Below are 26,738 nucleotides of genomic sequence, written 5' to 3' on the forward strand. Positions count from 1 at the left end.
TTTTTATTTCACCTTTATTTAACCAGGTAGGCTCGTTGAGAACAAGTTCTCATTTGCAACTGCGACCTGGCCAAGATAAAGCATAGCAGTGTGAACAGACAACACAGAGTTACACATGGAGTAAACAATTAACAAGTCAATAACACAGTAGAAAAAAAAAGAAAAAAAAGAAAGTCTATATACAGTGCCATGCAAAAGTATTCGGCCCCCTTGAACTTTGCGACCTTTTGCCACATTTCAGGCTTCAAACATAAAGATATAAAACTGTATTTTTTTGTGAAGAATCAACAACAAGTGGGACACAATCATGAAGTGGAACAACATTTATTGGATATTTCAAAGTTTTATAACAAATCAAAAACTGAAAAATTGGGCGTGCAAAATTATTATATACAATTTTTGCAATTCGTTCCAGTCACAGGCAGCAGAGAACTGGAACGAAAGGCGGCCAAATGAGGTGTTGGCTTTAGGAATGATCAGTGAGTTACACCTGCTGGAGCGCGTGCTACGGGTGGGTGTTGCCATCGTGACCAGTGAACTGAGATAAGGTGGAGCTTTAACTAGCATGGACTTGTAGATGACCTGGAGCCAGTTGGTCTGGCGACGAATATGTAGCGAGGGCCAGCCGACTAGAGCATACAGGTCGCAGTGGTGGGTGCTATAAGGTGATTTAGTAACAAAACGGATGGCACTGTGATAAACTGCATCCAGTTTGCTGAGTAGAGTGTTGGAAGCTATTTTGTACATGACATCGCCGAAGTCCAGGATCGGTAGGATAGTCCGTTTTTCTAGGGTAAGTATGGCGTCATGAGTGAAGGAGGCTTTGTTGCGGAATAGAAAGCCAACTCTAGATTTGATTTTCGATTGGAGATGTTTGATATGAGTCTGGAAGGAGAGTGTACAGTCTAGCCAAACACCTAGGTACTTATAGACGTCCACATATTCTAGGTCGGAACCATCCAGGGTGGTGATGCTAGTCGGCGTGTGGGTGCAGGCAGCGAACGGTTGAAAAGTATGCATTTGGTTTTACTAGCGGTTAAGAGCAGTTGGAGGCCACGGAAGGAGTGTAGGTAGCACAGTGTCCAAGGACGGGCCGGAAGTATACAGAATGGTGTCGTCTGCGTAGAGGTGGATCAGGGAATCGCCCGCAGCAAGAGCAACATCATTGATATATACAGAGACAAGAGTCGGCCCGAGAATTGAACCCTGTGGCACCCCCATAGAGACTGCCAGAGGACCGGACAGCATGCCCTCCGATTTGACACACTGAACTCTGTCTGCAAAGTAGCTGGTGAACCAGGCAAGGCAGTCATCAGAAAAACCGAGGCTACTGAGTCTGCCGATAAGAATATGGTGATTGACAGAGTCGAAAGCCTTGGCAAGGTCGATGAAGACGGCTGCACGGTACTGTCTTTTATCGATGGCGGTTATGATATCGTTTAGTACCTTGAGCGTGGCTGAGGTTCTCCCGTGACCGGCTCGGAAACCAGATTGCACAGCGGAGAAGGTACGGTGGGATTCGAGATGGTTAGTGACCTGTTTGTTGACTTGGCTTTTGAAGACCTTAGATAGGCAGGGCAGGATGGATATAGGTCTGTAACAGTTTGGGTCCAGGGTGTCTCCCCCTTTGAAGATGGGGATGACTGCGGCAGCTTTCCAATCCTTGGGGATCTCAGACGATATGAAAGAGAGGTTGAACAGGCTGGTAATAGGAGTTGCGACAATGGCGGCGGAGAGTTTCAGAAATAGAGGGTCCAGATTGTCAAGCCCAGCTGATTTGTACGGGTCCAGGTTTTGCAGCTCTTTCAGAACATCTGCTATCTGGATTTGGGTAAAGGAGAACCTGGAGAGGCTTGGGCGAGTAGCTGCGGGGGGGGTGGAGCTGTTGGCCGAGGTTGGAGTAGCCAGGAGGAAGGCATGGCCAGCCGTTGAGAAATGCTTGTTGAAGTTTCGATAATCATGGATTTATCGGTGGTGACCGTGTTACCGAGCCTCAGTGCAGTGGGCAGCTGGTGCTCTTGTTCTCCATGGACTTCACAGTGCCCCAGATCTTTTTGGAGTTAGAGCTACAGGATGCAAATTTCTGCCTGAAGAAGCTGGCCTTTGCTTTCCTGACTGACTGCGTGTATTGGTTCCTGACTTCCCTGAACAGTTGCATATCGCGGGGACTATTCAATGCTATTGCAGTCCGCCACAGGATGTTGTTGTGCTGGTCGAGGGCAGTCAGGTCTGGAGTGAAGCAAGGGCTATATCTGTTCTTAGTTCTGCATTTTTTGAACGGAGCATGCTTATCTAAGATGGTGAGGAAGTTACTTTTAAAGAATGACCAGGCATCCTCAACTGACGGGATGAGGTCAATGTCCTTCCAGGATACCTGGGCCAGGTCGATTAGAAAGGCCTGCGCACAGAAGTGTTTTAGGGAGCGTTTGACAGTGATGAGGGGTGGTCGTTTGACTGCGGATCCATAGCGGATGCAGGCAATGAGGCAGTGATCGCTGAGATCCTGGTTGAAGAAGGCGGAGGTGTATTTGGAGGGCCAGTTGGTCAGGATGACGTTTATGAGGGTGCCCTTGGTTTACAGATTTAGGGTTGTACCTGGTGGGTTCCTTGATGATTTGTGTGAGATTGAGGGCATCTAGCTTCGATTGTAGGACTGCCGGGGTGTTAAGCATATCCCAGTTTAGGTCACCTAACAGAACAAACTCTGAAGCTAGATGGGGGGCAATCAATTCACAGATGGTGTCCATTGCACAGCTGGGAGCTGAGGGGGGTCGGTAGCAGGCGGCAACAGTGAGAGACTTATTTCTGGAGAGAGTAATTTTTAAAATTAGTAGTTCGAACTGTTTGGGTATGGACCTGGAAAGTATGACATTACTTTGCAGGCTATCTCTGCAGTAGACTGCAACTCCTCCCCCTTTGGCAGTTCTATCTTGACGGAAAATGTTATAGTTGGGTATGGAAATCTCAGAATTTTTGGTGGCCTTCCTGAGCCAGGATTTAGACACGGCAAGGACATCAGGGTTAGCAGAGTGTGCTAAAGCAGTGAGTAAAACAAACTTAGGGAGGAGGCTTCTGATGTTGACATGCATGAAACCAAGGCTTTTTCGATCACAGAAGTCAACAAATGAGGGTGCCTGGGGACATGCAGGGCCTGGGTTTACCTCCACATCACCCGCGGAACAGAGGAGGAGTAGTATGAGGGTGCGGCTAAAGGCTATCAAAACTGGTCGCCTAGAGCGTTGGGGACAAAGAATAAAAGGAGCAGATTTCTGGGCATGGTAGAAAATATTCAGGGCATAATGCGCAGACAGGGGTATGGTGGGGTGCGGGTACAGCAGAGGTAAGCCCAGGCACTGGGTGATGACAAGAGAGGTTGTATCTCTGGACATGCTGGTTGAAATGGGTGAGGACACCACATGTGTGGGAGGTGGGACAAAGGAGGTATCAGGGGTATGAAGAGTGGAACTTGGGGCTCCATTGCAAACTAAAACAATGATAACTAACCTGAACAACAGTATACAAGGCATATTGACATTTGAGAGAGACATACAGCGAGGCGTACAGCAATCACAGGTGTTGATTGGGAGAGCTAGCTAAACCAGTAGGTGAGACAAAAACAGCTACTCAGCTAGCACAACAACAGCAGGTAAAATGGCGTTAACTAGGCAGAGAGGGTGGGTCGGATTAACTACACACAGAGCCTGAGTGCGGCTGGGGCCGACAGATAAAACATAAACAAACAGAATGGAGTACCGTGATTAATGGACAGTCCAGCAGGCATCAGCTATGTAGCCAAGTGATCACAGTGTCCAGGGGGCAGCGGTGGATGCGACAGGGAAGCTTGACTGACGAGTATTATCCAGGCTAAAAAAAACTGTCTGGCTGTGCTGAAGGTAAAAGCCGCTAGCAGTGGCTAACAATGACTAAATAGCTTGTAGCTAGTTAGCTGGTTAGCTTCTGGAGGTTCTTGAATGTGTTCTAAAAATTTTAAATAATAGTGATTCTGTATCACATTGGGTGAGGCAGGTTACCGGAAGGTATAATCGAATTAAAAATCGAAAAGAGATTGAAAGTAAATAGGGGTCCAGTGAGTGGATGAGCTGGCTGGGGATGCGGCGATTCAGACAGTTAGCAGGCCTGTGCTAACAAGCTAACAGTTAGTTGGCCGGGGCTAAACAAGCTAGCAGTTAGCAGGCCGAATTAGCAAGCAAGCAGATAGCAAGGGCTAGAAAGTTAGCCTTTGGGGGACGTCGCGATGGGGGTTAAGTCTGTTTATGCCTCATCATGCGGTGATATCGATAGACCAGTCGTTGGTCCGGATATTGTAGCCCAGGAGTATGCTTCGGTGGTAGCACAGGAGCTCTGGCCGGGCTAGCTTCAAGCTAAGTGGATGGGAACGCTAGCCAGGAGTAGTCATCCGGGGTTGTGGTTAGCTAGTTAGCTAGTTGTGAAGATCCAGATGAAAAAGTTCCATTTGCGGTGGGAATCCGGGGATAAAAATAATAGGTCCGTTATGCTCTGGTTAGAGTCGCGTTGTTCGAACTGGCGAGAGCTTTCCGAGCTAAAGGTTAGCTGATGACCGCTAGCAATGGTTTGCTGACTGATAGCTGGTAGTTAGCTGGCTAGCTTCAGTTGAGGGGTTCCGGATCCGAAGTAAATATAAATACTTTAGGAAAAAAAGCAGGTCCACGCTACATTGGGTGAGGCGGGTTGCAGGAGAGTATTTAGATGTTGAGGTTTAGAAAAATGTATATATATATACAAGGGACATGACACGACAAGACGTCTGACTGCTACGCCATCTTGGATCAAAGATCATTGCAAACTACTCCCACCCGGTCACCCCCTCTTTCAAAAAGTATCCTCTGGCAGACTAGTTCAGGTAAAATCATGACCAAAACCAACCGCCAACTGAACAGTTTCTTTCCCAGTGCTGCGGCCCTAACCACCCGGCCATCTGGACCATAGAGACTAAAGGACTATGCACCTTATGTTGCACACCACATCATCACTGAACTGTACACAAAATAATTGCACCACACTCTGTTCATCTCTCTACATTTAGATACACTGACCGTACAAAACATTATTTCCATGACATAGGCTGACCAGGTGAATCCAGATGAAATTTATGATCACGTATTGATTCACTAGTTAAATCCACTTCATTTCATTGACGTTGAAGGGAAGGAGGCAGGTTAAAGAAGGATTTGTAAGCCTTGAGACAATTGAGACATGGATTGTGTATATGTGCACAATTCAGAGGATGAATGGGCAAGACAAAATATTTAAGTCTTTGTACGCGGTATGGTAGTAGGTGCCAGACGCTGTAACGTGTGCGCTCAGAGTCGGGAAGCAAGTTTAGGGAGTGAGTGTTGTAATAAATAAATGAAACAATAAACACGTAACACAAACAACGCACCGACATGAAAACAGGGTTAAAAACACCTGAGGAAAGTACCAAGGGGATTGACAGATATAGGGAAGATAATCAAGGAGGTGATGGAGTCCAGGTGAGTGTCATGAGGCGCTGGTGAGCTTGACGATGGTGACAGGTGTGCAGGATAATCAGCAGCCTAATGACCTAGAGGCCGGAGAGGGAGTACATGTGACCACACCCCCTCCCTGACGAGCGGCTCCAGCCACAGGACGCCGACAAAGGGGCCGAACACAGGGATACGGAGCAGACCGGTCACCCCTGCTGAGGCGCGGGAACCTGTCGAGCCGGCACGGAGTGGGAACCTGACAGACCGGCTGAGGCAGGGGAGCCTGGTGATCCGGCTCAGGCATGCACGCCTGATGAGCCGGTGGAAGCAGGTGAGCCTGGCGATCCGGCTGAGGCATGAAAGCCCGACAAGCCGGCTGAGGCATGAAAGCCAGACGAGCCGGCTGAGGCATGAGAGCCAGACGAGCTGGCTGAGGCATGAGAGCCCGACGAGCCGGCTGAGGTATGAGAGCCTGGCGATCTGCCTGAGGCATGAGCCTGTAGCAGCTCCCAGACGAATTTACACTGACACAAAAACAAACAAAAAACACTCCCTGATGCTTCTTTTTGGTGAGGTGCTATTCTGTAACGACAACGCTAAGAGTTGAGAATAAAGTTCAGGGAGTGAAAGTTTTAATAAATAAATTAAACAAACACGTAACACAAACAATGCACAGACATGAAAACAGAGTCAATAACACCTGAGGAAAGAACCCAGGTGAGTGTCATGAGGCTCTGGTGCCATTGACGATGGTGACAGGTGTGCGGAATAATCAGCTACCTGATGACCTAGAGGTCGGAGAGGTATATGTGACAGACGCAATGGTTTGAGTGTGTCAAGAACTGCAACACTGCTGGGTTTTTCACACTCAACAGTTTCCTGTGTGTATCAAGAATGGTACACCACCCAAAGGTCATCCAGCCAACTTTATACAACTGTGGGAAGGATTGTGGTCAACATTGGCCAGCATCACTGTGGAATGCTTTCCAAGCCTTGTACAGTCCATGAATTGAGGCTGTTCTGAGGGCAAAATGGGATGCAACTGAATATTAGGACAGGTATGCCTAATGTTTTGTACACTCATACGGCAAAATTGCACATCCATCAAGGGAAGGATTTCGACACGTTAACTTTCTCCACAGGTTAGGTTACAACATTATTCTAAAATTGATTCAATTGTTTTCCCCCCCCTCATCAATGTATACACAATATCCCATAATGACAAAGCAGGCTATGGCGAAAAGCTGTTTGGTTCAGCTGTCGCAACTCGCGGAGAGGGAGAACTTTGCAGGTGTTTCTGATTAATAAACAATGCCATGCAGGTGGATGGTAACATTCAAATTAATCCCATCCCTGAAAAGAAATGTAGACTAGAAAGTATTAGCACGTTATCACAGAGGAAACACATGCAATTGACACAGAAAATATCGAAGTTACCAGTTCGGCTTTCCCACTTCAAGCCCAAATATATCATACTTTGACTAAAAATATAACTTATTGACTTAAATCATTGTGCAACTTCATAGGTAAGCTATTGGCATCATCTTTCAGCTGAAAAAAAATATTTAAAAAATGAATTTCCGCTCTTGTGGGCCTTTAATAACTTCTTAGGGCTGAAATCCCGTTAATGGGATCGATATGACAACAGCCAGTGAAAGTGCAGGGAGCCAAATTCAAAACAGAAATCTCATAATTTAAATTCCTCAAACATACTTATACCATTTTAAAGGTAATCTTGTTGTTAATCCCACCACAGTGTTCGATTTCAAATAGGCTTTACAGCGAAAGCACCACAAACAATTATGTTAGGTCAGAGCCAAGCCACAGAAATACACAGCCATTTTTCCAGCCAAAGAGAGGAGTCACAGAAAGCAGTAAAAGAGATAAAATGAATCACTAACCTTTGATGATCTTCATCAGATGACACTCATAGGACTTCATGTTACACAATACATGTATGTTTTGTTTGATAAAGTTCATATTTATATAAGAAAATCTCAGTATACATTGGCGCGTTATGTTCAGTATTTCCAAAAACATCCGGTGATTTTGTAGAGAGCCACATCAATTTACAGAAATACTCATTATAAATGTTGATGAAAATACAAGTTCTATGCATTGAACTTTAGATACACTTCTCCTTAATGCAACCGCTGTGTCAGATTTCAAAAAAGCTTTACGGAAAAAGCAAATAATCTGAGTACGGCGCTCAGACAACAAATACATATATCTGCCATGTTGGAGTCAACAGGAGTCAGAAATAACATTATAAATATTCACTTACCTTTGATGATCTTCATCAGAATGCACTCCCAGGTATCCCAGTTCCACAATAAATGTTTGATTTGTTCAATAATGTCCATCATTTATGTCCAAATAGCTACTTTTTTTAGCGCATTTGGTAAACAAATCAAAACTCACAAAGCGCGTTCACTAGTTGCAGACGTAATGTCAAAAAGTTCCGTGACAGTCCGTAGAAACTTGTCAAACGATGTATGGAAACAATATTTAGGATGTTTTTACCAATATTATTCCAACCGGAGAATTCCTTTGTCTTCAGAAAAGCAAAGGAACGGGAGATACCTCACATGTGAAATGTGCGTGACTGCTGGCAGACCTCAGACTCATTCCCCTCTCATTCAGCCCCCCTTCATAGTAGAAGCATCAAATAAGTTTCTAAAGATGGTTGACATCTAGTGGAAGCCTTAGGAAGTGCAAGATGACTAATATCCCACTATCTTCTATAGGGGCTGAGTTGAAAATCGACCAACCTCAGATTTCTCTCTTCCTGGTTGGATTCTTTCTCAGGTTTTTACCTGCCATATGAGTTCTGTTATACTCACAGACATCATTCAAACAGTTTTAGAAACTTCAGAGTTTCTATGCAAATATACTAATAATATGCATACATTAGCAACTGGGACTGAGGAGCAGGGAGGTTACTCTGGGCACCTTATTCATCCAAGCTACTCAATACTGCCCCCCAGCCAAAGGCCTTTATTAAAGGGGTTTTAGACACAGAATTGAACTAAAATGCCAGTTTGATCCAGTTTCACACAGCAGGAAAATAATCCTGCAGCAGCAGGATGATCAAAATAAGATATGGCATCTGTATGTAAGAAGTGAAAGTTACCTTCTCACAGATGTCTTGTAGGGCTGCTGCCAGCACCCGGTAGGCGCACGTCTTCCCACCAAAGGGCTCCCCCACCAGCATAAAGCCGTGGCGCACGATCATCATCTCAAAGATCTGCAGGATCTTCTCTGCGAAGAAGTCTGTCACCTGCAGGTTCATCTTATCGCTGTTCTCTTTGATGGCCTCCAGCAGGAGACGATAGTCCGGTTTGGGGAGTTTGACCCCGGGGAACAGATCAGAGGTGATGCCCTGGGAAGATGCACACGTATAGGAGTGGGGTGACATCTCACAGCAAGAACTAGCAAATCTGGTGCAGTCCATGAGGAGGTGATGCACTACAGTACTTAATGCAGCTGGTGGCCACACCAGACTGTTACTTTTGATTTTAACCCCCCCCCCTTTGTTCAGGGACACATTATTCAATTTCTGTTAGTCCCATTCAGTGTATGTCTCAGTTGTTGAATCTTGTTATGTTCATACAATTATTAACACATGTTAAGTTTGCTGAAAATAAACGCAGTTGACAGTGAGAGGATGATTCTTTTTTTGCTGAGTTTATATTGTCAGGAAGTGACTTTGTAAACTATCTCACCCCAAAGAGCGGTAGATCATGAGCCAGGAACTTGGGCAGGTTTACGTCAATGATGGACCTAAGCAACAGGATGTCTTCATTTTCATCAGGATACTTCAGCTGTGACACGTGAGAGAGAGAGAGAGAGAGAGAGAGAGAGAGAGAGAGAGAGAGAGAGAGAGAATGAGATAATGGTGAAGAGGTAGATACATAATGAGAGGGAGACAAATTTGGGCCTTGTAGGGAAAGGCATCATTCAGGAACCTTGGAGTGCACTGACACGCGTTCTCTTTCAGACGAGGGAGTCTTCAGTGGTATTTGCCACTTTAGCTCAGGGGCTAAATGCAAGCCACTATTTTCCAAAAGTAATTTTGAAAGAGGCAGGGTAAAGTCCTGGAGGCGGCAGTGCTGAAATTGATGTAAAAATTACATTAATGCATTGCGGCGCACCGAAAACAACACTTAGAGCCTGGGAAAAAATATGTTCTATTTATATAGGGAACCTGGTTCTGGGTTCAGATCTTTATCTTTGAAAGTCAATCTTCCAGGTTCTGTCTTCATCTGTCTTTGCTATGCCATTGCATGTTAGGAACGAACGCCCCAATTTCTCATTGTCATCACAATGTCAAAAGAAACTATTTCAATCTAATGTGGCTGCAAAGAGTAATGTTCAACTTCATATTCAACTTCAGACAATGAAAACCTGATTTGATTGGACAAATTGTCCCATTACTAACAACAAGTGTTATTAATAATGTCCCATTTTGTCTAATTGATCTAGCAATATAAAAAAAACATCACATTCGTGAAAGTGAGAGGAAAGGAGCAAAGGATAAATGTGGGGACATTGTGGGGCCTGTAGGTATGTACGTTTTTTTTTTTTTTGCCCTAGCACTACACACCTGATTCCACATATTAAAGGTTTCATGATGAGTTGATTAGTGGAAGCAGTTATGTAGTCTTTTGGGTTCACAGGAACAGGATTAAGAAACACTGCCGTAGAGGTGAACATTGTGGGAACTTAGAGGCCAGCGGCAAACACTTATTGTGGGTACACTGTAGGGACCTGAATGACATGGGCAAAGAGTCAATGTGATGACTTGTGACAGGTACCTTCAGGTTCCCGGCGGCGGTCAGGACAGACTTAACGGCCCTCATGCCGTAGTCGTAGTGGTGCTGCATGGACAGCTGTTCTGAACACAGCCTGTAGGTAGCTACGATCTTCACCGACAGTGGCCGGGCAGTCACAAACCCACAAGAGTAGAGCACAATCTCAGATATCATGGCGTAGTCCGGGACCATCATGGCCACCGTCCTGAAGAGAGCCTAGAGAAAGGAAACAACCCACCAAAATTGTGCCTGCTTCCCAAATGATACCTTACTTCGTACATAGTGCATTACAACCCTATGGGCTCTGGTCAAAAGTAGTACACTATGTAGGGAATAGGGTGCCATTTGGGATGTAACATATGTCATGTGTGCCATCATGTGATCCCATACAACCAGATGGCTCATGGGTACAGTCACTGAGGCTTGTGCTAATGTGATCTCAGATAATAATACTAATACATTTAGCACGGGTACCTTTAGGTTGTCTGGCAGTTCAGAGCGACCGGCGTATCCTGGGTTCATGGTGATGAACACAGCACAGGAGGGGTTTAGCTTTAGCTCCGTCCCCTCAAACAGCAGCATTTCAGCATGGGAAGTAATACCTAAGAGAGAAAATGTATGTATTGTAACGTAATGGATTGTAATGTATGCACGCTTGACTGCCAGTCACTTTGGATAAAAGTGCCTGCTAAATGACATATATCATTATTATTATATTACAGAGACCGGGACTACATTTGATCAGTGACCATGCTAGCGACAAGTAAGAACATGTGGCCAAATGCGCTATAGTTGAAGTACTAACAGTTGAACTATACACCTAAACACCTCTTTGTATGGTGTGAGAATGTGTATTATGGCGTCTCACACACACAACTCTCTGTATGTTGAGAATCTGTCTTTAATGGACACACACAGCTGTATGGTGTGAGAATGTGTAAATTATGGGGAATTTCTCTCTCACACACACACACACACACACACACTATGGGACTCTCTAACACACACCTCTCTGTATGGTGAGAATCTGCTGGGCTACCACTGATAGAACCTCCAGGTCAATGCGGTTGAACTCGTCGAAGCAGGCCCAGGCTCCACAGGACAGCAAACCCTGCCAAGCAACAAGAGATATGACTAGAGAAGCAAGCACATCCACCTCAAATAGAGAATTACATTTGAATCAAGTAAGTAAAATGTTATTATTTTAGTAGAAACTAATTTATGCACATCTAGGAAATGTATACTAAACAGATGTCAATCAGGATTTAGACAGGGACATAGTACCATCTCAGCTGCATCCCTTAGTCAATGTTATTGTATGCTCTCTAAAAAGCAACGTTTAACTTCTTTGGGATAGGGGGCAGCATTTTCACTTTTGGATGAATAGCATGCCCAGACTGAACTGCCTCCTACTCAGTCCCAGATGCTAATATATGCATATTATTATTGGTATTGGATAGAAAATACTCTGAAGTTTGTAAAACTGTTTGAATGATGTCTGTGAGTATAACAGAACTCATATGGCAGGCAAAAACCTGAGAAAAAATCCAAACAGGAAGTGGGAAATCTGAAGTTTTTTAACTCAGCCCCTAATGAATTCACAGTTGGATATGGGTTATTTTGCACTTCCTAAGGCTTCCACTAGATGTCACCCGTCTTTACAACGTTGTTTCAGGCTTCTCCTGTGAAGGGGGGCTGGATGGGAGCTGTTTGACTAAGGGGTCTGCCAGCAGCCTTTATCTCAGTCATGCACATTTCACATGAGAGGTATCTATCGTTCCATTGCTTTTCTACAGACAATGGAATTCTCCGGCTGGAACATTATTGAACATTTATGATAAAAACATCCTAAAGATTGATTCTATACTTAGTTTGACAAGTGTCTTTGACCTGTAATATAACTTGTTGAACCTTTCATCCGACTGGACCTGAACACGCTTTTGGATTTGTTTACCAAACGCCCTAAAAAAATAAGCTATTTGGACATAAATGGACATAAATGATGGACATTATCGAACAAAACAAACATCTATTGTGGAACTGCGATTCCTGGGAGTGCATTCTGATGAAGATCATCAAATGTAAGTGAATATTTATAATGCTATTTATGACTAATGTTGACTGCGCAACATGGCGGATATTTATTTTGGCTGGTTTGGGCTCTGAGTGCTGTTCTCAGATTATGCTTTTTCCGTAAAATCTGACACAGCAGTTGCATTAAGGAGAAGTGTATCTAAAGTTCCATGCATAACACTTGAATTTTATATATATAGTATTTCTGTGAATTCATGTGGCTCTCTGCAATATCACTGCATGTTTTGGAACTACTAAACATAACATGGCAATGTAAAATAAGATTTTTGGATATAAATATGAACTTTACCGAACAAAACATACATGTATTGTGTAACATGAAGACCTATGAGTGTCATCTGATGAAGATCATCAAAGGTTAGTGATTCATTTTATCTCTATTTGTACTTTTTGTGACTCATCTCTTTGGCTGGAAAAATGGCTGGGTTTTTCTGTGAGTTGGTGGTGACCTAACATAAGTGTTTGTGGAGCTTTCGCTGTAAAGCATTTTTTAAATCAGACACTGTGGCTGGATGGATGAATGAGAAATGTATCTTTAAAATGGTGCCTAATACTTGTATGTTTGAGAAATTTGATTTATGAAATTTCTATTGATTTGTATTTGGCGCCCTACAATTTCATTGGCTTTTGGCGAGGGGTTCCGCTAGCGGAACGGGGTTCCCAGTCCTAGACAGGTTAAAGATCTAAAGCCTTTGATACTTTGGATCACTCACTGTTGTTGCCTTGGTTGTCCTCTGTCGGACTTGATCAAAATGCCTGCAACTGGTTCAATAATGACCTAACTGATAGATCTCAATGTATAGTTGCTGAAATGATTCCCTCAAGGTCACAAAATGAGTACCTCAGGGGTCTATTCTTGGGCCAGTACTACTCACAGTGTATATTAACGAAATTGGTTCCTAAGTGAAGAAGTGTATACCTTTATGCTGATGACACTGTGCTGATCTACAAACTGCTTTTAAATGTCATACAAAACTCACTTATTGACCTGAAACGGGTACGGAATGCAGATAAAACTAAATATATGTGTTTTTCTAAAGCCCATAGCACTGGCATCACAGACGTACATATTTGCACTTTGAATGGAGCACAAATTAAGTGACTCCACTCATATAAATACCTTGGCATTTGTAATTTAAAGGAGTTATATGTAAAATGAAGCCCCATTGTGGAAACTAGGCAATTTGCAACAACACAGCCTCAATTCAAACAACTGTCCCCCTTCCCTCAAGTTTAGTGTTTGAGTCTTTTGCTTTCGGTTTTGTCCACCAGCTTCAAATTGAAACAGCTGAAGCAGACACATACACACAGCGTAACTTGGACCACTTGCGGTTGCCAAGGGATCGTTGTGATATCTATCTTAAGAATTTGTCAGTCCATATTCATGTGGGCAGAGAAGTGTTGAGTTAAAACTTGAATTAAATTAAAGAGGAAAAACCGAAAGGACCCTCTTAAAAAGCATCTAAGCTCTTATATAAGTGGCCTGAATCACAATGTCCTGCATTGGGTCAAAAAAAAGTATACAATTCTGTTAAGAAGTTTTTATAAATTGTTATTTGAGTAAATAACTGCCTCACGGTATGCCTATGAAGCCCAGTACAGATCTAACAGCCAAGACAAGATGGTTTTATGAAGTTTGCTTGATTTAAACGATGTAGTTTCAGAAAGTCTCATGTCAGCTGCTGGAGTTTCCAAGATGTAACATGTCAAAAGAGACAGATTTGTTTAGCCAATCAAAGAACAGTGTGTTGATGTTCTGTATTTAGCCAAACAGCTAGCTAGCTAGCCGTTACACATGTGCCCTGTTTGTTGTGCATGTATTTCATGATACTGGTTTGCTACAAAGTTTCATCACATCATTCCAAAAGGTATCACTGTTACCATGGAAACGGTCTCAGCCCTGCATCTCATATCTTTAATCAGCTGTTCTACAATACAAGATTTTAAAACTGGAACGTTTATCATCATTTAAAAACTGTATTGAAGAGCATAGGCTATTCATCAATAGAGCCATGCCAACTAGAAGCTGAGCCCTACAGTAAGAGTGGGTGTAAGGGATCATAGCCTGGTTAAACATGACTGAACGCTGCACACACCATTGTTTCACTTCACTTATTAATGGTGAGTGTCTGGTTCACTCAGGTTTAGTCAGGTTTTACCACGCTAGAGGGATATGCCCACCTTGAAGAACTTCCCCAGGGCGATGTAATCCAAGCCGTCAGAGCAGTTGAAGACAACACATTGCTTGGCCACAGCCTTGGCCAGATCCTTGGTGGTCTCCGTCTTCCCTGTACCTGCGGGACCTTCAGGGGCCCCTCCTAAGTATAAGTGCAGGGCCCCAAACAGTGTTCTGTAGGAGAAGCGGCAGACCTGTGTTCAAATGCTATTTGAAATAATTTCAAATACTTTATCTATGCATGATTGTGCTTGCCTGGCACAATGGAACCAATAGAATTGTCACAAGAAGTGCAAACCCCACACCCTTGGCACTCTAATCCTTCTAGACCAAGTCGTGTGAAAGATTTCATATAGATTTCACATAGTACTTAGGTCTGATTTGATGGCATTGCATTACAGTCGCAGCACATCAGCATGTCGAGGGTCTGGACTTGCCAATGAGTGCGGTGAGTATTAGTGGTCCATACCTGTAGCAGCGGTCAGTAAGTGGAGTGATGACCAGGCGTGGTGTGTTCCCCAGATACTCGTAACCATAAGCAAGGCCGGCGTTGATCATCTTAGTCTGGAGACGGTCTTCCTGTATATATAGAGGTCAAGTCAACACAAACCTGGTCAGTTAGTACTTAATGGAGCCAAAGGTAAAATACATAAGACACAAAACATGCATGCATGCACACATACACACCCAAAAAACCCACATGCACACACGCATACACTTACCACCCAGTAGTAGCGTAGCTGACTGAGCCACTCAAAGTCAGTCTCGTCCCTGATGCCTTTCTGGACCAGTGTGGCTAGTACATCTCGGGCGTGGACGTCCTGTACCACCAGAGCACCCAGGGTGACCCGGTTCTGCTTGGACAGTTTCCCGCGCACCAGCATCACAATGTCATCGATCTGACTGTTGTTCTGCTGCAGGTAGACATCCAGGGCCTGCAAAACAAAAGGGAGACATCACTGGTTTAACAGGGAAATATATGTCAATCATAGGGTCATATGATGACACATGCACTCTCAGTACTCTGTGCGGGCTTTTACACACACACACACACACACACACACACACACACACACACACACACACACACACACACACACACACACACACACACACACACACACACACACACACACACCAGGTTTTTCTTAACATGGTCCAGTGCTCGTCAAGCGGTTCTTCCTCAGTTAGGTGTGAGATAGCACTTAATCTGTTCTGCAGCATGACAGCAGCCTATATTTCTGTATTTATTTGACAGTGATAATGCACATCAATAAAATGTGCCAGATTAAGCCAGCTGGCTAGTTTTCATCTGCAGATATTATATAATATAAGGTAAACTCTTTCCAATGTTGTTTGGCCTTGTACCTTCTGCCCTGAGACGATGGCCGCGTGAATGTCTTTGGTCCAGTACACCTGGGAAACACACAGCACCGTCTGGCCGGGCCAGGTACGCACCCAGTTGATCCTCAGGTCCTTGGGGTATGCCTCAATGGCCTCCCCAATCACCTGGGGCACACAATTATCAAAACAACACTGTAATTAAGAGAGAATGTGTATTTTATTTTACCTTTATTTAACTAGGCAAGTCAGTTAAGATCAAATTATTATTTTCAATGACGGCTTAGGAACAGTCTAGTTAAGGGGCAGCTCGGGTTTTGATCTTGGAACCATTTGGTTACTAGTCCAACGCTCAAACCACGAGGCTACCTGCCGGCCCTCGTATTGCCACGAGTAAAGGCCTATCAAAGTAGATTTTCTGTTTAACAGATGCCCTGCATAACATTTTTCAAAAATAAAATACATTTTACGATTTATATGAATCGATTATTTTAAACAATAATTATGTTGATGAAACAAGCAATTCACTTTGCCATTCTAGTATCTGGGATTCGGGTCAATCACAGTGAATCAAATGATATGAATCAAAATAATTGTAGAAAAAAATATTAGCTGTTGCCTTCCTTTTGGATTATGTGGCTGCACACTGCTCTTGATAGTATTACTGATATTTAATAAGCTTACATATCGGCCTCATGGCCTTCGTCAGAGCTTTTGTGAATTTTTTAAAATTTGCACCCTTATGTAGACCTAGCCCCTCCCACATCCGTTCAACACATCGAAAGGGGTTGAAGGCAAAGGGAAAAACATAAGTGCTACCAAATATATCAATATACATTTCATAAATATTACAAGTGTATAAATAAGACGTATGAAACACCTTTGTAAAATCACAATGAAGACATAGCACGTTTTCATTAGTCATTGGGTACATCGTACGAAAAACAGAGAAATCTTAAATAGTCAAATAATTGTATTTAAAAAAATTGTGTTTCATTTGTATTCTCTCGCTCGCCTCACTTTTACAAAAATGTAATCCATTAAAGAGTAAATAAAGTTTGTATGGCCTAGGTAAGAAGCCTATATCCCGTTTCTGTAGTGTGAGGCAAATTTTATGTCCAAGTACAACCTCAGGAGAGGATCCTATCACAGGGCCTTACCCCCAATCTATCTCCTTAATGCTGAGTGCCAAGGGTCCTACTTTTTACAATCTTTGGTATGACTCAGCCAGGGATCGAACTCCCAACCTTCCAATCTCAGGGTGGACACTAACTACAAGGCCACTGAGTTGTGAAAAATCTTTTTCAACTTATTTTCTTTTCACAAAAAAAATGGGAGAAAATTGTTCTTGAAAAATAAGTATCTTCAAATAATTTGCACCAAAATCTACTGTATTCACTTAGAGCTGAATCCTTTATATGGCAAAAATAGTTAAATCTTCAGGTTTAATTTGATCTAGAGTAATTCCCCAAGTACTTTTTACTTCTAATAATTTCTGACGGCTTAAGAAAATTCTGTCTCCCTAGATTCCATCTCATACAACTGATTGCCTAGCCAGTCCATGGTACAGTGTATTGTGGGTGTTGATGATACTGTACATTATCTCTCAAAATACTTGTCCAGGGTCAGATATCCAATTTAGCTAATAAATCATATTTTTAAGCAGACCTTAGACACTGATATTAGATATCTTGTTTGACGATCAATGGAGTTGCCATAAGTACTGTAACTGTACCTTATGTAGGGAGCTGATCATACCCATCTCTAGCTCTAGGAGCCATTTCTCCACCTGGCCGCGGGCCTTGGAGGTGGAGATTATATCTAGGAGCTCCACCACCTCTCCCTCGCTGCTCTTCATGTGGGTAATGTCCAGCACTTCTGTGAACACCACGTCGTTGATGCCCTCGAAACACTTCTTCAGATGAGGCTGAACCCTAAAGAAAGAAGGGGAAAATAATGGTTTGCATTTATGCAGCGTTTTTCACTGGGATGTGTGTGTAACTCTTCTCACATTACAAGCACACATTTGTAACACCCTTTTGGGACACAGTAGTAGTAGTAACAAAATATGGGCCTAGTTCACCCCAAAAACAAAGTTTGTCAGGAGCACATACGGTGCATTTGGAAAGTATTCAGACCCCTTGACTTTTTCTACATTTGGTTGCGTTACAGCCTTATTCTAAAATTGATTAAATAAATATTTTTCCTCATCAATCTACACACAATAGCCTATAATGACAAAGCGAAAATTATTAAAAATTAAACACAGAAAAACCTTATTTACATAAGTATTCAGACCCTTTGCGAAGAGACTCGAAATTGAGTTCAGGTGCATCCTGTTTCCATTGATCATCCTTGCAATGTCTCTACAACTTAGAGTCCACCTGTGGTAAATTCATTTGAATAGACGTTATTTGGGAAGGCACACACCTGTCTATATAAGGTTCCACAGTTATCAGTGCATGTCTGAGCAAAACCAAGCCATGATGTCAAAGGAATTGTCCGTATATCTCCGAGACAGGATTGTGTCGAGGCACAGATCTGGGGAAGGGTACCAAAAAATGTGTGCAGCATTGAAGGTCCCCAAGAACACAGTGGCCTCCATCATTCTCAAAAATTGAGGAAGTTTTGAACCACAACGACTCTTCCTAGAGCTGGCCGCCCGGGCCAAACTGAGCCATCGGGGGAGAAGGGCCTTGTTCAGGGAGGTGACCATAAACCTGACGGTCAGTCTGACAGGGCACCAGAGTTCCTCTGTGGAGATGGGAGAACCTACCAGAAAGGCAAAAATCTCTGCAGCACTCCACAAATCAGAACTTTATGATAGAGTGGCCAGATGGAAACCACTTCTCAGTAAAAGGCACATGACAGCTCGCTTGGAGTTTGCCCAAATACTCTCAGACCATGAGAAACAAGATTCTCTGGTCTGATGAAACTAAGATTGAATTTTTTGGCCTGAATGTCAAACGTCATGTCTGGAGGAAACTTGGCACCATCCCTACGGTGAAGCATGGTGGTGACAGCAACATACTGTGGGATGTTTTTCGGCGGCAAAGACTGGAGGACTAATTAGGATCGAGGGAAAGATGAACGGAGAAAAGTAGAGAGATCCTTGACAAGAACCTGCTCTAGAGTGCTTAGGACCTCAGACTGGGGCGAAGGTTCAACTACCAACAGGGCAACGATCCAACATCTCGAGAGACCTGAAAATAGCTGAGCAGCGACACTCCCCATCCAACCTGACAGAGCTTGAGAGGATCTGCAGAGAAGAATGGGAGAAACTCCCCAAATACAGGTGTGCCAAGCTTGTAGCTTCATAACCAAGAAGACTCAAGGCTGTAATCGCTGCCAAAGGTGCTTCAACAAAGTATTGAGTAAAGGGTCTAAATATGAATATGTAAATGTGATTTTTTTTATTTTATTTGTAATAAATTAGCAACAATGTCTAATCCACCTGTTTTTGCATTGTTATTATGGGGTATTGTGTGTAAATTGATGAGGGGAAAAACCAATTAAATCAATTTTAGAATAAGACTGTAATGTAACAAAATGTGGAAAAAGTCAAGGGGTCTGAATACTTTCCGAATGTACTGCAGTCCTACAGCCAGACGCACAACACATATTGCATGGAACATGGACACTGACTTCAGACCCCTTGATACACTTTTCATGTATCAAAACTGCCAAACATGTTTTTTGATGTTGATTGGACAGGATAGATACAGAGGAAAGATAGAGGAGAGAATGTGCTAAAATAGCAGTGGGATGTAAACAAACCCATGCAGCGGTGTATGTTTTTTGGACACAGCTGCTTACACTGCTTGATCATCCTAGGCCACAAAACTAACAAACTTTAAATTTTAGGAATAATCATACCCTTAATAGAAGGCATAATACAAATGTGAGAAAGTAGCCTATTTATCTTGGCCCTCCTGGGTGACAAAGTCCTTGCTTTCCATGCATCACTTCCCACAATTAGATGTCCTTCCCTATCTGTATAACACTGCCACAGTAGGAGCATCTCGTTTAGGCCTACTGCTCGTGATTATTATATTGCATGCAAGGGTTTGCCTGGAAAATCAGCAAAATGTTTGCTATTCACACCGCACACAAAACTATTGCATCTGGCCTAATCATGATGATAATCAGCTATTGATTGTCCTCTAACCACCAGTCGAGGAACACAAAAGAGACTAATCAAATCTCAAATACGACACACGCACCACGCTTAAGCGTTTTGTTGTGCTTTCGGTGACAAATTACTTTGCAATACATTATTTTGTGTTGGATTGAAGTCGAACACTAAAGATAAAATAAAAACAGTTCTGAAGAAAAGGACAGTCGTTAATTTAAAAAATATTAATGAATCATAAAGCAACCAAGCAGCGTTGGAGAAAATGTGTGGCTGCATGAAATGGTTGTGTGGGATGACTGGGTTGGTCTGGCGAAACTTCGATACAGAACGAACTACTGTAAAGCTCTACAGATGGGAGAATGGCACATCCTTGCTCAAAAGGGCTTTAAGACGGCACACTAGGTCCTATTCAGCCTCGCAACAGATTCATCGCCTTACCAAAATCAAACTACCGTAGGTGTTTGGAAAATTCTGTCTTTTCAGAAAAGTCAGTGACTGCACGAGGCGACATGAGGCTAATGAAATTCATGGCAGTAGTGGATGAGAAGGGGAAAAAAGAAACAGAAGAAAAAGGGCTGAGCCTCCTTTGTCTGAAATCACATTCATTATAAACCACATACCTTTGGTGAAATAAGACAAGGCATGCTTATCAGCCTTTCGCCTACTCAGGGAGCTACAGTGGAGTAAGTAGGGCAGAGTGTCGTGAGGAGAAGACATTATATAATTAAAATTCCCACAGTAAGTACAGGATTTTCATTTTCGAAGCCTCAACTTTTTCTCTTCTTCTCTTTATTCCCATCTCTTTTAAGCAGTCTTGATGAGGTGGTTCGGAGCATTTATTTTTTGCTGAATGAAGTGTATGTAGTGGCCAAGTTTGTGTGTTCTGTTCATATTATACTTTGGTAGGTTATTCTCTGAACAGGAGTTGTGAAAAACACCATGTAAATATGCCCATATATATCACTACGGAAGGAACTCAAATGCCATCACTACTTTAAAGCCTCTGTATGACCAACCGCTACAATGCATCTATCTATTGTATAAATAACCCTAACATCTGATACACAATAACAGACATGGCACCGTACTGTATGTCAGCCGTCTTTTGCATGCTCCAACTCGACTTTGCTATTTTGTTATTCTTTGGCATTTATCTTTACTTTTTTTGCTCAAAATGTGCCTGCTATTATTTCCTATGATTAACAAAAAATTTTGAACATCGGCAGTTAATAAACAAAATTCCGGCATCAACTTCGATTCATCTGCCTGGGCTTCGATTCATCTCCTCTGACCAAATCTTCGGGCTACAAAAGAGGAAACGCAGTCGAAAAAAAGGCAGGAGTGCTGGGGTCCTGGTAAGACTAAGGAGAGGAGAAAACCAGCCACCACTTCCCTCAAAGAGACTCTTGTAAATGCAATATTCTGTTTTTCTGAAACATGGCTTTCTGACAAGAGTGTAACGGTTCAGTAGGTATTGCGGTTTTGGGGTCATGGCACGGTTCGGTTTCAGTTCAGAGGGAAACTGAAATGCCAACAGTTACTGTAGTTCATTTTTGTTTATTTAAGAAAATACAAAGTGTTGTTATTCCTGACTCTATATACAGTGTCTTCAGAAGGTATTCATACTTCTTGACTTGTTGCACATTTTGTTGTGTTACAGCCTAAATTTGAAATGGATTACATTTATATTTTGTTTCATTGGATGACACAAAATACCCCATAATGTCAAAGTGGAAATGTGTTTTAAAAAATGTTTACAACTTCATTAATAATGAAAAGCTGACATGTCTTGAATCAATAAGTATTCACCACTTTGTTATAGCAACACTAAAGTTCAAGAGTAAAAATGTACTTAACAAGTCACTTAAGTTGCATGAACTCACTCTTTGTGCAATATTAGCGTTTTAACATGACTTTATAATGACTGCCTCATCTCTGTACCCCACACATACAATTATCTGTAAGGTCCCTCAGTCGAGCTGTGAATCTCAAACACAAAGACCAGGGAGGTATTCCAATGCCTCGCAAAGAAGGGCAACTATTGATAGATTGGTAAAAACAAAAAGTAGACAATAATTATCCCTTTGAGCATGGTGAAGTTATTAATTACACTTTGGGTGGTGTATCAATACACCCATGTCACTACAAAGATACAGGTGCAGTTGCAGGGGAGGAAGGAAACTGCTCAGGGATTTCACAATGAGGCCAATATTGACATTAAGTTAGAGTGTAATGGCTGTGATAGGAGAAAACTGAGGATGGATCAACAACATTGTACTTACTCCACAATAAATCAAATCAAATTTGATTTGTCACATGTGCCGAATACAACAGGTGAAGACCGTACAGTGAAATGCTTACTTAACTGACAATGCAGCTATAAGAAAAATAAGTGTTAAGTAAAAAATAGATAAGTATAATAAATTAATAATTAATTCATTAGGCCTTTCATTAGCAGCAGTAAAATAACAGTAGCAAGGCTATATACAGGGGGTACCGATACAGAGTCAATGTGCGGGGGCACAGGTTAGTTGAGGTAATTGAGGTAATATGTACATGTAGGTACATGTGGCTGCTTCATGCTGACTGGCAGCTCTGGCTGCTTCATGCTGACTGGAGGCTCTGGCTGCTCCATGCAGATTGGCAGCTCTGGCTGCTTCTTGCAGACTGGCATCTCTGGCTGCTCCATGTAGACTGACAGCTCCTTGCAGACTGGCAGCTCCTTGCAGATTGGCAGCTCCTTGCAGACTGACAGCTCCTTGCAGACTGACAGCTCCTTGCAGACTGACAGCTCCTTGCAGACTGGCAGCTCCTTGCAGACTGGCAGCTCCTTGCAGACTGGCAGCTCCATGCAGACTGGCAGCTCCATGCAGACTGAAAGCTTTGGCTGCTCCATGCAGACTGACAGCTCTAGCTGCTCCATGCAGACTGACAGCTCTGGCTGCTCCATGCAGACTGACAGCTCTGGCTGCTCCATGCAGACTGACAGCTCTGGCTGCTCCATGCAGACTGACAGCTCTGGCTGCTCCATGCAGACTGACAGCTCTGGCTGCTCCATGCAGACTGACAGCTCTGGCTACTTCATGCAGGCTGGCAGCTCTGGCTGCTCCATGCAGGCTGGCAGCTCTGGCTGCTCCATGCCGGCTGGCAGCTCTGGCTGCGCTAAACAAGCAGGAGACTCCGGCAACGCTGCAGAGGCGGAAGGCTCTGGCAGCGCTAAACAGGCGGGAAACTCCAGCAGCGCAGGAGAGGAGAAAGGCTCTGGCTGCGCTGAACAGGCGGGATAATCTGTCAGCGCTGTAGAGGAGGAAGGCTCTGGCTGCGCTGAACAGGCGGGAGACTCCGGCAGCGCAGGCGAGGAGAAAGGCTCGGGCAGCGCTGAACAGGCGGGAGACTCCAGCAGCGCAGGAGAGGAGAAAGGCTCCGGCAGCGCTGGAGATTCGAGGCACACTATAGGCCTGATGCGTGGTGCTGGCACTGGTGGTACTGGGCCGAGGACATGCACAGGAAGCCTGGTGCGGGGAGCTGCCACCGGAGGACTGGTGTGTGGAGGTGGCACTGGATAGACCGGACCGTGCAGGCGCACTGGAGCACTGAGCACCGAGCCTGCCCAACCTTACCTGGCTCGATGCCCACTCTAGCCCGGCCAATACGAGGAGCTGGTATGTACCGCGCCGGGCTATGCACCCGCACTGGAGACACCGTGCGCTCCACAGCATAACACGGTGCCTGCCCGGTCTCTTTAGCCCCCCGGTAGGCACAGGAAGTTTGCGCAGGTCTCCTACCTGGCTTAGCCATACTCCTTGTGAGCCTCCCCCCAATAAATTTTTGGGGCTGACTCTCGGGCTTCCTAGCCAACCGTGTTCCCTCGTATCGCGGGCTCCTCTCTCCGGCTGCCTCTGCTCTCCTAAGTGCCTCCACCTGTTCCCATGGGAGGCGATCTCTTCCAGCCAGTATCTCCTCCCAAGTGTAACAACCCTTGCCATCCAAAACGTCTTCCCATGTCCATTCCTCCTTTCGCTGCACGTGCCTGTTACCACGCCGCTTGGTCCTGTTGTGGTGGGTGATTCTGTCACGGCTTTCGTTGTGGGAAGGAGGAGCGGACCAAAATGCAGCGTAGTTGTGATTCATTTTATTTAATACAGAAACTAAACACGATAAACTAACATAATAACTAACGTACAAAAAAACGAAAACAGCCTTATCTGGTGCAAACACAGAGACAGGAACAATCACCCACGAAACACTCAAAGAATATGGCTGCCTACATATGGTTCCCAATCAGAGACAATGATAATCACCATAGACTATGCTAGACACCCCACAAAACCCCAAGACAAAAACACACCACAATAACCAATGTCACACCCTGGCCTGACCAAATAAATGAAGATAAACATAATATATTTCGACCAGGGCGTGACAGGTGTGGGTTGGGGGGGGCATTTGATTAGCTGTTCAGGAGTCTTATCGGGGGTAGAAGCTGTACTAACCTAAACGACAGAGTGAAAAGAAGGAAGCCTGTATAGAATACAAATATTCCAAAACATGCATCCTGTTTGCAATAAGGCACTAAAGTAAATCCGCCAAAAATGTGGCAAAAAAATGTATGTCCAGAATATAAAATACGTTATGTTTTGGGCAAATCCAACTCAACACATCACTGAGGACCACTCTTCATATTTTTAAGTATGGTCGTGGGTGCATCACGTTATGGGTATGCTTGTCATCAGCAAGGACCAGGGAGTTTTTTTTAGGATGAAAATAAACAGAATAGAGCAAAGCACAAACAAAATCCTAGAGGAAAACCTGTATATACAATACATGACCAAAAGTGTGTAGACACCCCTTCAAATTAGTGGATTCGGCTATTTCAGCCACAACCGTTGCTGACAGGTGTATAAAATTGAGCACACAGCCATGCAATCTCCATAGACAAACATGGACAGCAAAACAGCCTTACTGAAGAGCTCAGTGACTTTCAAAGTGGCACAGTCATAGCATGCCACCTTTCCAAGAAGTCAGTTCGTCAAATGTCTGCCCTGCTAGACCTGCCCCAGTGAACTGTAGGGTGCTGTTATTGCTCAGCCGCGAAGTGGTAGGCCACACAAGCTCACAGAACAAGACCGCCGAGTGCTGAAGCATGTAGAGCGTAAAAAATAGCCTGTCCTTGGTTGCAACACTCACTACCAAGTTCCAAACTGCCTCTGGAAGCAACGTCGGCATAATAACTGTTCGTCGGGAGCTTCATGAAATGGGTTTCCATGGCCGAGCAGCCACACACAAGCCTAAGCTCACCAATGCACAATGCCAAGCGTCGGCTGGAGTGGTGGAAAGCTCGCCGCCATTGGACTCTGGAGCAGTGGAAACGCATTCTCTGGAGTGATGAATCACGCTTCACCATCTGTCAGTCCGACAGATGAATCTTGGTTTGGCAGATGCCAGAAGAACGCTACCTGTCCCAATGCAAAGTGCCAACTTTAAAGTTTGGTGGAGGAGGAAAGGCTGTTTTTCATGGTTTGGGCTAGGCCCCTTAGTTCCATTGAAGGGAAATCTTAATACTACAGCATAGAATGACATTCTAGACAATTCTTTGCTTCCAACTTTGAGGCAACAGTTTGGGGAAGGCCCTTTCCTGTTTCAGCATGACAATGCCCCCGGGCACAAAGCGAGGTTGAAACAGAAATGTTTTGTCGAGATCGGTGTGGAAGAACTTGACTGGCTTGCACAGAGCCCTGACCTCAACCCCATCGAAAACCTTTGGGATGAATTGGAACGCTGATTGCGAGCCAGGCCTAAACGCTCAACATCAGTGCCCAGTCTCACCAATGCTTTTGTTCCAACGTCTAGAGGAAAGCCTTCCCAGAAGAGTGGAGGCTGTTATATCAGCAAAGGGGGGACCAACTCCATATTAATGCCCAGGATTTTGGAATGAGATTTAGCTTCCTGTAGCATAGCTTCCAGTCTTATTTCTTATTTCTCATGTTTTTTATTAGTTAAACTATTTTGATATTGAATACTACTGCAATGTTGGGCTTTCAAATTAAGCATTATAAAGCACTTGTGAGAAATAAAAATGGAAAGATATCACATATACAATGCAACCAAAGGTGATGTCCAACACTTAACCTAACTAACTGACCGATAGCTATACCATGACTGATATAGCTAAGATCATACCCACACAAATACCGAAATATACACTGAACTAAAAAATATACCAAACATGCAACAATTTCAAAGATTTTACTGAGTTACAGTTCATATAAGGAAATCAGTCAAATTAAATAAATTCATTAGGCCCTAATCTGTGGATTTCACATGACAGGGAATACAGATGTTTCTATTGGTCACAGAAACCTTAAAAAATGGTAGGGGTGTAGATCAGAAAACCATTCAGTATCGGTTCTGACCACCATTGGCCTCCTTCACATGGAGTTGATCAGGCTGTTGATTGTGGCCTGTGGAATGTTGTCCCACTCCTCTTCAATTGCTATGTGAAGTTGCTGGATATTGGCGGGTCTGGAACACGCTGCCATACACATCGATCCAAAGCATCCCAAACATAATCAATGGTTGACATGTCTTGTGAGTATGCAGGCCATAAAAGACCCTGGGACATTTTCAGCTTCCAGGAATTGTGTACAGATCCGTGCGACATGGGGTCGTGCATTATCATGCAAACATGTGAT

At 43.7% G+C, this 26,738-nt stretch overlaps 1 protein-coding gene across 1 annotated transcript in view; it reads right to left on the reverse strand.

The window, feature by feature from the left end:
• dnah7 (dynein, axonemal, heavy chain 7) overlaps positions 1-26,738 on the reverse strand; it is a 213,750-nt gene that overhangs the window by 131,691 nt on the left and 55,321 nt on the right. Inside the window, exons 21-30 of the mRNA XM_064945130.1 lie at positions 17,647-17,845; positions 15,939-16,079; positions 15,293-15,505; positions 15,040-15,149; positions 14,576-14,744; positions 11,309-11,411; positions 10,775-10,902; positions 10,304-10,516; positions 9,212-9,310; positions 8,620-8,868 (exon numbers count right to left, since the gene is read on the reverse strand). Coding sequence (XP_064801202.1) covers positions 8,620-8,868; positions 9,212-9,310; positions 10,304-10,516; positions 10,775-10,902; positions 11,309-11,411; positions 14,576-14,744; positions 15,040-15,149; positions 15,293-15,505; positions 15,939-16,079; positions 17,647-17,845 — 1,624 coding nt within the window. The remainder of the gene's footprint in view (positions 1-8,619; positions 8,869-9,211; positions 9,311-10,303; positions 10,517-10,774; positions 10,903-11,308; positions 11,412-14,575; positions 14,745-15,039; positions 15,150-15,292; positions 15,506-15,938; positions 16,080-17,646; positions 17,846-26,738) is intronic.

The sequence above is a fragment of the Oncorhynchus masou genome, chromosome 29, assembly GCF_036934945.1.
Source record: "Oncorhynchus masou masou isolate Uvic2021 chromosome 29, UVic_Omas_1.1, whole genome shotgun sequence".
In the NCBI taxonomy this organism is placed as follows: domain Eukaryota; kingdom Metazoa; phylum Chordata; class Actinopteri; order Salmoniformes; family Salmonidae; genus Oncorhynchus; species Oncorhynchus masou.